Genomic DNA, 14469 nt, shown 5'->3' on the forward strand with positions numbered 1-14469 from the left:
CATGTGTCCTACTTTGTTGCATTTTCTGCCAGTTTCACCTTTAAATTTGCATTGGTCTGGTGTATGTGAGCCTCTGCCACAACAGTAGCACAATTTGTTTGGTCAGGCCAGTATCTGATAAGGCATTGTAATTTTATTCATGCTGAAATTCATTCCTGACTGTAGCTCAGTTGCATCCCTGTCTGCTGTTTCCATTGATACAGGAATTTCAACCGTTCCTTTAAATGTGAGTTTTGCTTCAGTTAGGAGCCATTTCTGAATGCTTTCTTATAAGATTCCACAAACTAAACAATCTCTCAGTGCACCATTAAGCCCATCACTGAACTGACAATGCTCAGATAATTTATTCAATTCAGCCACTTATGCTGAAATGGACTCCCCTTACTTTAGATTCTGTTCGTGAAACCTAAAGCATTCTGCAATCAACAATGGGTTTGGTTCTAAATGTTTTGCAATACTTTCACAATATCAGCAAAGCTCATGTATACTGGTTTGGTTAGAGCAGTTAAACCTCTAAACAACTTGTACATATGCCCTTCCACCTACTGCACTCAGCAAAATTGGCACTAGTTTCTTACTGGCTATTTCATTTGCTTCAAAATACTGCTCAATTTGCTCAGTACATATCAGCTAGTTATCCATTGTACAATCGAACACGTCTATATTTCTGATGTAACCAGCTATTTCTGTTTTTTTAAAATTTATGTTTATTATTTCTGGGTAATCACTGTTTATGAACCCATGAACTTGTCCATCTTCTCCCTTTTTTAAAACTTGACCTCCTCCATTCCTTTGCGAAGAAGAATGTGCTATGCTTTTTTAAAAAAACTCGAACATCCCGCCGTGATTCAACAGATAGGCAGTTGTCTCAGGTTCATTTCAAAACTTCCTCATTGCCATGTTATGTTTTGTAACTCCAAAAATCAATCGAAAGAAAAATACAGGAGCCTAGGATAATGCTTTATATAGTGAGGCATGCACTTATGACATGGTGGCATCACGACATATGCCAGTAACATACTTTTACATATAACCCATAATGAATTATGTAATCAAGAAAGAATGTTTAATCAAACAATATATTTATAATATTACTCAAATATTATTGAAATATTAAATACACAACAAAGGGTCGTGCAGGAAAGTTGGTCACAGGTAAAGGATCTCACGGAAGGTGGAGTAGACGTGGTGGGGTTGAATGATCTATATTTTTTATTTCTTCATGAACCACTTGTGCTCTAGATAGGATCAGTAAGCTCAGCTCAGACCACAATCAGTTTGGGAAGTTCCAGGATCAGTGAGACTTACTGCCAACTCAGGTGATGCATGCACCCAGGAAAACACAGAAAGTCCCTACTTGTTACAAAAGTTATAATGACAGCTGCTCCCACATTCCCAAGGACGCTTGTGTGACGACAGCAAAACCTCATGAGGGGACATTTGCAGAGCCCAGAGGAGATTCACAGTAATGGGATAGGTCCAGTCACACAAAAATTCACTGCCAAGTTATCTGCAGCTCCGGCAGATTTTTAATTGGACCTCTGCATAAAATAACAATTAGACCGTGTTCCAAATGAAGATAAAATACACATTTCACCAGAATTCACTGCAGGTTTCAAAACATTTTTTTTTTGCAGTTCATAGCATTGAACAGTAAAAGAATGGCTATGTAGGATTAGTACACCAAGTAATAAATGGAAATGGCAGGAATTTAGAGGTAATGTCTTTCCTGAACTATTCCCTTAAGGCCATGCTGTGAAAAAATTCTTAAATGTAGATACCATGCTAATGTACTTTACCCTGCAATTAGAACATTACTGGAACCATTATCCACTTAAACAACATCATCTGATGCAGTCCTTATAGTCTCATTAGAATTTTAGGGTTATGTAGTTTACTCACATTGTGCTGCTGCCTTGAGTTTGCAATTAGTAAATATAAACCTGCAGGGTGGCTGGTTGTGTCATGCCAGAGGTGTGTAAAATATTACCATGAGAATATTTAATTTTTATTTGCAAGTGAGTGGTTTAAATGGCACTCTCTTAGCCAATGCAGCCCTCATCTAATTAAGATTACTGAGCCTCTTAAGAAAAAAAATCAAAGGGCCAAAAGTCATTCTAATAAGGCACCAAACACAATTATAGTAATAATGATAGAGCTCAAAATCTATTCCAGAGGCTTTTAAAATATACTACCATCACGTCAAATACCTTACTGGCATCAGAGCTTTTCAATCTATTCTGAGGAAAATTAAGACGAGCCTTGGAACAACCTGTCCAACATTAAAGACGCTGAACATTTTAAAAGTCTCAAAGGAGGTATAAAGTGCTTTTATAAATATTTCAGAAGTACAATCATTTAAACGGCGTTATTATCCATTGCTCTGTTAGCTTTCAAATACCACTACTTGAAGTTGGCGAGTGTTATTTAGCAATTGTTGCAAATCGATTTCAGTAATTTTATAAACAGCCTAAAGCAATGGTTGATTTTCAACCTGTTGCCTAGCAACTGCTGTAATGCATAGTCACCTATATAAATCATTACCTTCGGTAGGACCAAATGTTGATGCACTCGTACGTTTTAATTAAATCATAATATTTTTTTCTCTAGATTAAAGTACATAGCATGTTGGGCAGAACTGAAAGCGGAATCTTCTTAAACATCTCAATGTCTTAAGGCAAGAACAGATATTAAAATATTTATAACAGGGTCTAAGATGTAGTAAATAATGGTACTCAACACCTACATGGAGATGTTATCGTGCATTTATTTGCTGCTTTTAAACGTCCCCCGTCATTTCTCTCTTGCAAGAAGAAAGTAAGCCTTGTCCCAAATGAGAAGGAAGCATATTAACGATTTCTAATATGTTTCTATCCCAAGATAGTAGCATTTAAAATATTTTCACATTACTGCATAAACAGTCACACAATGTGAATCTAAATCTTTCCCAACAAAACATTTTATGGGGTTAATCCATTTCCTGCCTCAATCCATCGTGAACAGAGTCAAAACTAGTATATGATTAGTCATAGCTAGGGAAGTATATGTGATGCTTATCAGTAGGTGGACAATAATGGTGTCTTCTTGAACTAAACAAGAAACCACCTCTGAAACTCTTCAGGAGTTTGCAGAGCTGAGAATATACAGCCAAGTCCAATTATCCCTTGACCTTGTGACAAAACAATGAAACGTTTAAGGATAGAAAAAAAACAATTGTTGCAAGGAAAATTACCATATATATTAAAAATATTTTTTTTGCCCATATTCTGCTTGGTTCTTTCAATCAGTCAGAAAAAGGACCACACACAAAATATAAATATGAACCTTTTAAGCACTTAAGGTTAATTGTTCCTGTCTATATTAAGATTCAACTCAGCTGAAAATCCCCATCAATCCAAAAGCTATTCCTTTTCATGGTTGTTTATCTCAGTCCTGTTTAAAACATCAGAGCAGTCAGTTGTCCTTACCATCAAACAAACCAATACAAGACTGTTTGAATTACTGAGTGAGAGATATTCTACTTGCCAGCTCCTGTCCCCTCCAGGCATAGCAGGGAAGTATTATAGGGCAGTCCTTACCTTGGGAATTAGCTTGTAAGACCCCTATGCTGTCATCAAACTGCATAGACTTGATGTTGAGTGACGCCAAGATGCATTCTTTGTCTTGGAGCGAACAATCGTCGATATTGTTCTGATTGGCTGATAAAATAACACACATGTCGCAGAGGTTGATGTTGACAGCTCTTAAATCAGCTCGACATAATGGCGTACCCTTCAGCAAATAAAAAATAGAAAAACAAATTAAAGATCAAGACTGGAGCTATGGGACAATACTTAACAAGTAGTCTTTTATACTCCAACATTAAACCAATGTAACTATGTGCTGGGGAATTGGAGATGTGCACTTATCTGAAAGGGTAGATGGTGCTGATGGCAACTCTCTGGTTCATTGTTTATACTCAGTGAAGCCATTAAAAGCAAATAAGAAGTCGGTTTGTTGCCAGCTATTCACATCAGAGTCACTGATGCCAAGTCAATAACTGTGAGCAATTTTTTCTAACTGGCAAACTCTGGCATTCAGAATGTGTGAACTAAATGCCAGAATGCTCATCACTGCTACAATATGTCAAAGAGCTAGTTCTGCATCTGGACACACACAAAAGTAAGGGTCAGTTAAATGAACGAGGCTTGACCTCAGCAGATACTTGTGGGGACCAGTCCTCAATAGCTTGTTGACTCTAGCTGTGCTGGTGGATATGCTTTTACTGAGAACTGTCCTCTTGTTGTCAATTACAACCAAATCATGTCTAAAGTCTCAACTTTAGGGCAGCACTGAAGCATAGCAGTCAGTGTAACGCTACTACTGAACCTGCAACCCTGTTGAAGTCCCACCACCATTTGTAAGGGCTTTGTATATTCACCCCATGACTGTGTGGGTTTCCTTTAGGTGCTCCTGTTTCCTCTCACAGTCCAAAGATTTACAGCTTAGTAGGTTAATTGGTCGCGTGGGTGTAATTGGGCATCACAGCCTTGTTGGGCTGGAAGGGCCTGCTACCATATTGTATCTCTAAATAATAAGGGAGGTCATTCCTGTTAGTGGAAAATTATGTTTTGAAGAATGCATATTTTACATAGCTCCAGCATATTGGATTTCCAATAATGTGAGATTTTTGGGTGTGTGAGGATGATTACACTTGAGAACAAAAGCACTTGGATCACTTTTGGTCTCTGGAAATCTTGAAGGAAAGAAAGTGAGCGTTGATGGTTCAAGGGCTGATTTATTGGTTATGGTCTCCCATTGTTAGTTTACCTTTGAGCCACACAGTGCCTCAAAATGTAAATACCAAAGTTGACTTTAGACCACAGGAACTTAAAACGGAGGAGCAGAATTAGACCATTCATCCCATTAAGTCTGTTCAGCCATTCCATCAACCCCATTCTCCTGCCAACTCCCCATAACCTTTGGCACCATTACTAATGAAGAACTTATCAATATATACCCAATGACTTGACTTCCACAGCCCTCCATGACAACGAATTCCACAGATTCTCCACCCTCCAGTCCAGCTGAAGAAATTCTTCCTCCTCTTTGTTTTAAAGAGATGTCGTTGTATTCTGAGGCTGTGGCTTCTGGTCCTAGACTTCCCCACTATAGGAAACATCCTCTCCATGTCCATTCTATCTAGTCTTTTCAATATTCAATAGGTTTCAATGAGATCACCCCGCCCCCCATTCTTTTAAACTCCAGTGAGTATAGTCCAAAGCTATCAAACAATCCGCCTATGTTTACCCTTTCATTTCCAGGATTAATCTCATGAACCTCCTCTGGACCCTCTCCTCTGAAGTTCACTTGCTTAATCCTTCTTGAGTGCTGTGGTCTGGTGCTGGGGATCGGGTGCTAAATGGATCCCAATGAACTGAACTCACATTGGCTGATATGTTTTCACTAAGTTGAACTTTAGCCATTCACTAGCAATATCTGGGTTTATGTCAGTACCAACCACTTACTTGAGAGGTGACATTGGTGCTCAGATGTGCAAGGATAAAAGTGGCTAAGCCAAATGTAAGGTGATGCAAAATTTATGGCTAACAGATGTTGGCATTAACATTCAGTTTATGAACATTTTGCCAGGCAAAGTAAGGGTGAGAACTATTTTACTTCTTTCTATGGACAAACATTTACTTCTAGAGTCCTGCAGAGATCATAAGGAATGAGAAGGGGGTTTGGGCACCTGGTAAAACTTACCTTCAACAAGAGAGGTGCTAGTCTCTGCTCAGCTGGACAGCCTCTTACTCTTTAGTGAGCAGCAGCAAGAGCCAGGGGCATTACACATTACAGTGAGCTCCAACTGTTTTAGCCCTTGTATTTTGTGATCAATTATACAGACGCAGTTCACTGTTGAACACCTTGGGAAAAAATGGCTGCCTTCTCTCTTATCGTGCCTGAGCAAACTCAGAACCAAAGTGCCCACAAAGAGAAAATTCACGTGGTGTTCTTAAAAGGGAAATGGACAACATTAAATGTACAAAACACTATAAATCTTCTGGATCTATATGAACATAATCCATTTTACTTACATGATGGTACTACATTGGTGTTTAAGTATGTATAGTGGTCTAGAAGATTTAAGGCTGTCAAAAAGATCAGGCTATTTCTTAAGCAGGCAATGTCTCATTCTTTCTAAAATTCTTTTGAGGGCTAACTTGGGCATCAGTGTGAATTTCCAATATGCTGAAAATTAATCATAGCTGTGGCGTCCTACAGCATATAAAGAAAACCTTCAGCCCATTGACCTCACTGTGCCTGATTAATGTACCTCACATCTTCAGGATGTAGAAAGAAGTTAAAGCACTTACTGGAAGCCCATGCAATGTGTAAACTCCACAGAGGCTGCACCCAAAGTCAGCAGGAGCTATGATCTAACCATATTATTTGCATCACTCTGCACCTCCATAGTCATACAGCTCGGAAAGAGATCTTTCAGCCCACCCAAAACTACTCAATTATTCATTTTCATTTTTATTTGAGATACAACACAGAACAGGCATGAGCAGCACCAGCTAGCAGCCCACCCATATAACCCTTAATCACTGGACAATTTAGAATGACCAATTAACCTACTGAGCAGTACGTCTTTGGACTGTCGGAAGAAACTGGAGCACCCAGAGTAAACACACACAGTCCATGCGGAGAACATACAACCTCCTTACAGAAGGCACTGGAGTTGAACTCTGAAGGCCAGAATGCCCAAGCTGTAATAGGGTCTTATTAACTGCTATGCTATTTAAGGGGCAGCGGCTGCACAGGAGTGCAGCAGTTAGCATAATGCTATTACAGTGCTAACCAGCGAGCTGGGTTCAATTTGTACTGCTGTCTGTACGGAGCTTGTATGTTTTCCCTGTGACCACATGATTTCCTCTGGGTTCTCCGGTTTCCTCCCACAATTCCAAAGATGTATGGGTTAGTAAGGATTAATAAGTTGTGGGCATGCTATGTTGGTGCTGGAAGCATGGCAATACTTGCGGACTGCACCCAGTACATCCTTGAACTGTGTTGGTCATTGGCGCCAAGGACGGCAATTCACTCTTCGCTTCAATGTAGGTGTGAACAAATGAAGTTCATCTCTTTTATTTCTTTATTTTATTTGCACTAATTCTACACTAACTTTAAAGTCCGCTACTCAACAATGCAATAGAAACACTTCACAGTGGCCAATTAACATAGCAATTTGCATGTCTTTGTAACATAAAAAACCAGGAAACCCAAATGGTCACAGAGCAAATGTTCAAACTCAGAACTGAACCCTGGAGAATGGCAACTCCAACACCTCTTGGGTATTAGTTTCTCCATTCTGTTGCCTTCCAAAACCAAACCAATTCTAGTAGGACTCACCGGCAATATCGAAACTTTGGGGAAGTTGTGAAGGGTCTCCCACTCTCTCGTCAGATATTCCAGTGTCCCGACAAAAACAATGTGCTTCAGTTCGTGGTAATGGAAGTTGCTGGCCCGTAAAGGCATGACGAGGTTTCGTAAGCCGACCAAGGCAGAGTTCATGTCCCCAAAGATGCACACAACCACGTGACCGCTTAATACTGTCATAGCAGCTTCACTCCGGGTCTGAGAAACAGAGACCATTGTTAGTGTCAAGTGCGCAGGCAGCACAGTTCAAACAGGAGAAGAAAACCATGGGTGCAAGAACGGCTTGGTCCTTCTCCAGGAAAGGAGCTGGTCATCATACAGCAGCCAACATAGTCAAGGACTCCACCCACCTTACATATTCTCTCCTTTCCACCCTCCATCAGGATGAAGCTTAAGGACAGCATCTATCCAGAGTTACATGGCTATTCTTCAACGGACTCTTGAGCCAATAATCTGCCTTGTTTTTGTCTTGAACCTTATTGTTCGACTGCACCGCACTCTCCCTTTATCTACAACACTTTATTCTGCATTATTTTATTGATTTCTGTTACACTGCCTTTTATGCTACTTTACCTCGACTTTGCCTTACAAGAACTCTTTACGGCTCATGTTCTCAGTATTATTTTTATCTGCACAGTTTGTCTTCTTTTGCACATTTGTTGTTTGTCCATCTTTGGCTGTCAATGCATAGTTTTTTCATAAAATTCTATTGTATTTCTTTTTTCCTATAAATTCTTGCAGGAAGAAGAATTTCAAGGTTCAGATTTCAAAGTAAACTTATCATAAAAGCATATATGTATATATATATATATATATATATAGTGTTGGTGCGTAGCCTAGTGGATAAGGCATCAGGTCTAGTGATTTGAAGGTCACTGGTTTGAGCCTCAGCTGAGGCACTTAACAACACATTGCTCTGTGATGACACTGGTGCCAAGCTACTTGGGTCCTAGTGCCCTTCCCTTGGACAACATCGATGGCGTGGAGAGGGGGAAGGCTTGCAGCCTGGGCGACTGCCGGTCTCCCATACAACGCTGCCCAGGCCTGCACCGTGGAAAAAACCTCCCAAGTCGCTAATCCATGGTCATTTACTACCCTGAGATTCATTTTCTTGCAGGTATTCACGGTAGTATAAAATTGTAAATACTTTGACAAAGGTGTGGAATCAGCTCAGTGTTGATGTGAGTGAAGTTATCCACGCTAGTTCTGTAGCAAGATGGCTGTAGGATAATAACTGTTCCTGAACCTGGCGGTGTGGGAACTAAGGCTCCTGTGCCTCCTTCCGGATAGCAGCACCGAGAAGAGAGCATGGCCTGGATGTGGGGGTCCTTGATGATGGATTCTGCTTTCCTATGGTAGTGCTCCTTGCTGATGTGCATAATGGTGGGGGGGGGGGGGGCTATTCCTCTGACGGACTGGGCTGTATCCATCACTTTTTGTAGGCGTTTCCATTTTTGGGCATTGGTGTTTCCATACCAGGCTGTGATGCAACCTGTCAGGATACTCTCCACTGTGCATCTATAGAAGATTGTCAAGGTAGTATATGGTAAATTTACTTTGAACTTTCAACTTTGAAATGATCTGTACATATACATGCAAAACAAAATTTTTCATGGTATACATGTGATAATGAACCCATTTACCAATTTACCATTCTGAATAAATAGAGATAGACCCCATAAGGAATAGCTCATAATGTTGCCCCATTCTTTCTCCCATGAATCCTACCTACATTATTTCCAAGCCCTTCAAGAGAGTGAGACAGAAGTGTTTCCATTAGCAGGAGAAGGTTTAGCTGGGAGTGAATGCAGAGTAATATAATTACCACGGAGCCAGGGGTGAGATGGTTGATTTTGCTGAGTTAGAACAAAAACAGATAGAACAGTTACCACACAGTACAGGCCCTTTAGCCTACAATATTGCAGCAACCTTTAAACCTACTCCAAGATCAATCTAGCCCTTCCCTCCTGCAAAATCCATAACCCTCAACTATTCTTTCATCCATGTGCCTAAGTTTCTCTTAGCTCTCCCTGTTGTATCAGCCTCTACCACCATTCCCAGTGATGTGTTCCAGGCACTCTGCATAAAAAAAATCCTATCTTTGACATATTCCCTACACTTTCCTCTACTCTCCTTAAAAAGATATCCTCTGGTATTAGTCACTGCCACCCTGAATTGGTCGGAGGGGCCTTTTTTCCATATTGTATGGCTCTATGATCTCTTGTGCAGAGAAGGTTCACCAGGTAGATTTCTGGGTTGAAGGGGTTGCATCATGAGGAAAGTCTGAGTGGACTGGGTCAAAAAGAGTCTCGAAGCACTGAAGTGGCCACTTGTTTGTTGGTGCGGCCTTTTGGCCCACTGAGACTGCTCTGAGAATCAAGCCTCCATTTACATTACTCCTTCAACATGTTATTCTCCCGCATCACTGAGATAAATGGGCTCAGATTCTACCACACCAACAGCTCAGAGAATTCAGAGTCCAATTAACCCTTAAGACCTACAAGTATCTGGGAGTACAGTTAGACGAGAAGCTAGACTGGACTGCCAACACAGATGCCTTGTGCAGGAAGGCACAGAGTCGACTGTACTTCCTAAGAAGGTTGGCGTCATTCAATGTCTGTAGTGAGATGCTGAAGATGTTCTATAGGTCAGTTGTGGAGAGCGCCCTCTTCTTTGTGGTGGCGTGTTGGGGAGGAAGCATTAAGAAGAGGGACGCCTCACATCTTAATAAGCTGGTAAGGAAGGCGGGCTCTGTCGTGGGCAAAGTACTGGAGAGTTTAACATCGGTAGCTGAGCGAAGGGCGCTGAGTAGGCTACGGTCAATTATGGATAACTCTGAACATCCTCTACATAGCACCATCCAGAGACAGAGAAGCAGTTTCAGCGACAGGTTACTATCGATGCAATGCTCCTCAGACAGGATGAAGAGGTCAATACTCCCCAATGCCATTAGGCTTTACAATTCTACCACCAGGACTTAAGAACTTTTTAAAAGCTATTATTAATGCTTTTGGAGATAGTGATTTAGATGCATATCATATTTTTTACTGAGTTAAGTATTGTATGTAATTAGTTTTGCTACAACAAGTGTATGGGACATTGGAAAAAAGTTGAATTTCCCCATGGGGATGAATAAAGTATCTATCTATCTATCTATCTATCTATCTATCAATCCTTATATCCTTGGAATGTGGGAGGAAGATGGAGCACCCAAGAGAAACCAGCACAGTCTCAGGAAGAACTTGAAAATTTCTCACAGGGGCACCCAAGATCAGGGTTGATCCAGGTTCACTGGGACTGTGAGACAGCATCTCTACTACCTGGGCCACTCTGCTGCCAAAAGGTCCAAAGTCTTGGATGACCCTTTATCACTGAACTAGTCTTAGCTATTAAATGGAAGGCGGGTCAGTGGAATATCTAAGATCTAGATGCTGAGAGGACATCTTCCCCTCCCCACAAAGCTACCAGAGATCTAGACCAATGGGACAGATTTTCCAAATAAAGGGGACACACAAATAAGATGGAGATGAGGTAGAATTAATTCTCTCAGTGGATGGTAAACCTTTTGCTATCTCTATCCCAGGGGCCTGCAGAGGAGTCACTAAATATACTTAAGTGTGTGTTCAGTAGGCTTTCAGACTAAAGGTAGTCAAAGGTAATGGGATCTGACAGGATGGTTGAGTTGAGATCAAAAATCAGATCAGCCATGCCATAGACATAGGAAACACAGTACAGGCCCTTTGGCCCATGATGCTATACAGACTTTTTAACCTACTCTGTGATCAATCTAATCCTTCCCTCCCACGTACACCTCCACTTTTCTATCTAAGAGTCTCTTATATGTCCCAAATGTATCTACCCCACTAGAACATTCCACACACCTACCACTCTCTATGTGAAAAACTGACCTATGATACCCCCACTTACTCTCCTCCAAAGTTATACCCCTTTTTTTAACCTGGGAAAAAGTCTCTGGCTGTCCACTTGATCTTTGCCTCTTATCACCTTGTACAACTCTTATTAAGTCACCTCTCATCCTCCTTCACCACAAAAGAAAAGCCCTACCTTGCTCAAATATCTTAAGATGCACTCCCCAACCAGGCAACATGACCTTGGTGTATGTAGGACAAACTGAAGATCCATGTCATTTAATCCAACTCCTGCTGCTCTTCTTTATGTTATTTATGCATTTATTTCAAGGGGAATAGAATATAAAAGCAAGGATATAAATGCTTAAGTTTTATAAGACGCTAGTCAGGCTGCACTCGGAGTATTGTCAACAGTTTTGGGCTCCATATCTCAGAAAGTATGTATTGTCATTGGAGAGAGTCCAGAGGAGATTCACAAGGATAATTCTGGGAAAGAAGATGTTAGCATATGAGAAGCATTTGGCAGCTTTGGTCCTGTACTCACTGAAATTTAGAAGAATGCGGGGGGTGGGGAATCTAATTGAAATCTACTAAATGTTAAGAGGACTAGATAAGGTGGATGTGGAGAGGATATTTCCTATGGCGGAGGTATCCAGAACTAGAGGGCACAGCCTCAAAATTGAGGGGAGACCTTTCAGAACAGGAATTTTTTTTAGCCAGAGAGTAGTGAATCTATGGAATGATCTGCCACAGACTGTGGTGGGGGCCAAGTCCGTGGGTATATTTAAAGTGGCAGTTGATAGTTTCCTGATTGGTCAGGGCATCGAAGGATATGGCGAGTAGGCAGGTGTATGGGGGTTGAGTGGAATCCAGGATCAGCCATGATGGAATGATGAAGCAGACTCGGTGGGCTGAATAGCCTAATTCTGCTCCAATGTCTTATTGTCTTATGTTCTACCTTCACAAGCAGTGGAGCTCCTTTCTATTCCTTCTGTCTGTGGGCCCAGTTCAACTGCGGAGACCTAAAATAACCTCTGGTGACCACACTTCAGAAGGCACTGAGTTTTATAACAATATTTTCTGTGCTAACATTTCTTTATCATGGGAGGCAAACTGAGACACAAGTCAATGCTCAGAATCTATTTCTATAGCCTTGGAACTGAGGCATTTCCAAAATGGCACCTAACTCTAGGCTCACTCCAGCTTCCTGCATATTTGGGAAAACCCTGGTATAGTCGAAAGCAAGTTTTGTTTGTAGCAGAGAGCAGGGATCATCTTATCAAGGGGCTTCTATCATAAAGTATCTTGTTGCTTAGCAACTGCTTCATCCAATCACTTTGCAGCTTTAATCTATGAAGGCAGCGGGAGATCCAGAAGATTTTTGATAGTCTGTGAATCTCTGAAGGTCCACTGGGGAAGTCAAAAGCCCAATATCTGTGAATCTACGAGTCTGCTGTAGCACCGGAATGTGTGGCAACTTGCAGGCCACAACATTCTTAGGTATGTTGGTTGTTAATGCAAATGACATATCTCAGGGAATGTTTCGATGTCCATAATGATAAATAAATCTGAATCTGAAAATCTCCTCAGTCTACCAATCACCTTGGGAACTTGCCTCACCAATTCTCTTCCTCTTTTTGTACTGACCATCTCCCCCCCTCATCCTGATGCAGGGTTTTGACTCACCCTACACCAGGTGCAGCTTGATCCACTGAATTCCCCCAGCAGATGGTTTGTTGCTCCGTTTTCCAGCATCTGCAGTCTTGTGCCCCTTAGCTGATGGGATGCTGCAAGTTCATGGCAGAATCCAAAGGTAAACTGAGGAATTCTCCCTTATCTGCAGTGGGAATCAGAGTACCATGTAACTTCAACCAGCATTTTGTGTGTGTTGTTGTTTGAATTACCAGCATCTGCAGATTTCCTCGTGATTACCATGTAACTTCAGTGGGTCTTCGACCTTTGGAAATGCCAACAGTCATTTCTTCCTCATGAAATACCCAAGTGGGAATGTGGACTGGCTCCAAATGGTGCTAATCCCCATGGCTAAACAGCCTGCTGTCACTCAGAGTCCAAACTTGCTCACAAGTCTACCTACAGCAGGCTATAACCCCTCTGTAACTCATGGCTTACAATCCACTTCAGCAGGTGATACAGGGGAGAATATAACAGGAGAACTGCAAATGTGGTAAGAAAAAACTGTCGAAAAATACAAAGCATACTGTGTCCTTATCCAGTAGAAAGTCATCATTTCTTCCTTTCTTCAGTTTATTTGGCAAAATACCAGAAAAGAAAATTTAAACAGCTTGGGATAGATTAGCTTCAGCATGGTGAATGAAAGATCAATTTTCAGAGACATAATGAAGTGATTAATGGTTGGGCATCAGTAATACCACAAGCATAACCAAATTGTTCAGTTCATGGTATTCATGGTCTTCCAATGAAACCAAGGTTCCCAACCTGGGGTCCAAGGTCCCCTTACTTAATGGGTATTGGTCCACAGCATAAAAAAGGTTGGGAGCCCCTGCATTAAACTAGTATTGAGCTGTAATTCCTCTGCTAACATCACACAATCACCTGGCCATACGTCCTTTTGACTTAATACTCCGAGAAGCTGAAACCATCAATCATTCACTTGCATATTGCAGATGCAATGACTTTAAAACTAATGGCCTATAACACCATTGTCAAAGACAAAGCAAATCTATTATCAAAGTATTTTATGTCATCATATTCTACCTTGAGATTTGCTTTCTTGCAGGCATTTACAGGAAAATAAGGAAATGCAATAGAATATACATATCAAAACTATACATACACACACAAACACTGACAAGTAACCGACATGCAAAAGAATACAATCTGTGCAAATAAATAAATAACACTGAGAACATGAGTTGTAGAGTTCTTGAAAGTGAGTCTGTAGGTTGTGGAGTCAAGTTCAGCATTGGAGTGAGTGAAGTTATCCAAACCAGTTGAGGAGCCTGATGGTTGATGGTTCCTGAACTTGGTGTTATGGGACCTCAGTTTCCTTTACCTCTTGCCCGATGGTAGCATGCATTTCAATGGAGGACTGTCATATTCCTGCACGCCAGCATAGTGATTTTAAAGCAAGAAATGGTATTTATGCAGTCAATAAATACAACTTCACTTTGAGTCTTGGATACTCAAAAATAACTAAATG

At 41.0% G+C, this 14469-nt stretch overlaps 1 protein-coding gene across 16 annotated transcripts in view; it reads right to left on the bottom strand.

The window, feature by feature from the left end:
• Positions 1-14469, bottom strand: part of kcnma1a (potassium large conductance calcium-activated channel, subfamily M, alpha member 1a) — a 913789-nt gene that overhangs the window by 103600 nt on the left and 795720 nt on the right. For all 16 annotated transcript variants that reach the window (XM_073025436.1, XM_073025438.1, XM_073025437.1 and 13 more), the window contains 2 exons: positions 7393-7617; positions 3579-3771 (listed from right to left, as the gene is read on the bottom strand). In XM_073025436.1, the coding sequence (XP_072881537.1) occupies positions 3579-3771; positions 7393-7617 (418 nt within the window). The remainder of the gene's footprint in view (positions 1-3578; positions 3772-7392; positions 7618-14469) is intronic.

This window comes from Hemitrygon akajei, chromosome 21 (assembly GCF_048418815.1).
Source record: "Hemitrygon akajei chromosome 21, sHemAka1.3, whole genome shotgun sequence".
NCBI classification, from domain to species: domain Eukaryota; kingdom Metazoa; phylum Chordata; class Chondrichthyes; order Myliobatiformes; family Dasyatidae; genus Hemitrygon; species Hemitrygon akajei.